This window comes from Mastomys coucha, unplaced genomic scaffold, assembly GCF_008632895.1.
Source record: "Mastomys coucha isolate ucsf_1 unplaced genomic scaffold, UCSF_Mcou_1 pScaffold3, whole genome shotgun sequence".
In the NCBI taxonomy this organism is placed as follows: Eukaryota; Metazoa; Chordata; class Mammalia; order Rodentia; family Muridae; genus Mastomys; species Mastomys coucha.
Window position 1 is genome coordinate 49,500,990 of NW_022196909.1, and position 1,502 is coordinate 49,502,491.

Consider the following 1,502-nt stretch of genomic DNA (forward strand, 5'->3'; position numbering starts at 1 on the left):
AGCAGGCCACCCCGAGAGCCCAAGGAGAATGGAGGCCGAGGGGGACTGACCATACTCCACTCGGGGATAGTAGCAGGCGAACTTCATCCGGTAGCCGTCCCTGTCCTCCACTCCTCGCTCCAGTGACCGGCGCTGCCGAGGACACTTCCCTGCAGCCAGGTGTCAGGTGAGACCAGCTCGCCCTCCCAGCCAGTCCCCATGCCCTTCCCCGGGTCTCTCCTCACCCTCGGCGCACTGGCAGACGTCTGCAGAGCACAGGGTGGACAGGAGCTTGCTCTTGGTGGGTGCGGCATAAAACACAGAACACTTGTGGTCTAGAGAAAGGCAGCAAGACTTGAGGACCTCATGGAGTCCAGGCCTCTCCCCTCCACCCCCTGCCGCCCTGCCTCGCGGTGTCCCTGATGAGAGGGGCCAACCCCCACAATCTCACTTGCCAAAGCGTCCCAAGTGCTCACCTGGGCTGTAGTAGTCATACAGGACAGCGCTGGCTGGCTGCACCAGCCCCACGGCCACCTCCTGTGAGGCTCCGAAGCCCACGCACTCCCGGGTGGTCGGGACCTGGCCCCAGCACAGAAGGCTGCTCAGGGCCAAGCCCATGGCTGCCATCGCCTGCCATGCCTCAGCTCGCTTGCCATGACCTTATCTCCAGCATCCTTCATGCTGACACCTTCCTGCCATTAGAATCTAAAATCTGGTCCCCAAGGCCTCTGATGACTTCACTGCCAATGGGAAGACCTTGTCCCAGGACCTGTGTGTGTTGCAGGCACTTCCTGTGAGATCCTCCATGATGTGGGTCAGCCTCTGAATCAACCCTGCCTCCCTGGCTCCCTCCTTTCCCAGAAGCACAGGCCTTGTTCCCAGGCGGGGGCCAGTGTCCACGGTGGTCTCCACCTCTGTGTGGCTCCCCATAAACCCTGCCAAGCAGAGCTCACAGCCCCAGCCTCACAGTGACGTGTGAAAGGACCTGTGAATTCTCTAAGGCTCCCTGCCTCCCAGCCACCTACTCACACCTCACCCTCGTCACCTGCTCCATCATCTGACCCTTACCACACAGGCTCAAGAACCCAGTGTCCCCTCCTGTGAAACCTCTCTCTGCTCACCGAGTCGAAGTACAGCAGGACATGGGGCCCGTCGGTCTCAAAGTGACTCACGTAACGGTCAGAGAGGGAGGTTAGCTGCAGGGACGGGAAGTAGCCGCAGGTCAGGGCCCCTGGTCATTGTGTGACCGGGTTCAACACTTGAGGTTGCTACAAAGAAGAAGGTGGGTTCTTAAGGATGGAGAGGTGGCTGTGGGTGACTGTACCTTCTCCAGGTCGGCCCTCAGGGCGTGGAATCCACTCAGGAGGGTGATGTCTGCGATGGCCATGCCAGACAGCCCCAGCTTGCCATTGCGCCTACAGAGAGGAGGAGCCGGCTGTGTAGATGGACTCTCGGACCGTGCCACACCCCGCCTCTTCCCACCACCCTTCTCCCCAGAGCTCCCAGCACCCACCGTGCCACAC

At 61.1% G+C, this 1,502-nt stretch overlaps 1 protein-coding gene across 1 annotated transcript in view; it reads right to left on the reverse strand.

Annotated features, from left to right (window-relative positions):
* The window catches only part of C4a (complement C4A (Rodgers blood group)), an 18,723-nt gene that overhangs the window by 1,103 nt on the left and 16,118 nt on the right, over window positions 1-1,502 (reverse strand). The window contains exons 33-37 of the mRNA XM_031347899.1: window positions 1,304-1,394; window positions 1,101-1,175; window positions 456-558; window positions 225-314; window positions 51-149 (exon numbers count right to left, since the gene is read on the reverse strand). Coding sequence (XP_031203759.1) covers window positions 51-149; window positions 225-314; window positions 456-558; window positions 1,101-1,175; window positions 1,304-1,394 — 458 coding nt within the window. The remainder of the gene's footprint in view (window positions 1-50; window positions 150-224; window positions 315-455; window positions 559-1,100; window positions 1,176-1,303; window positions 1,395-1,502) is intronic.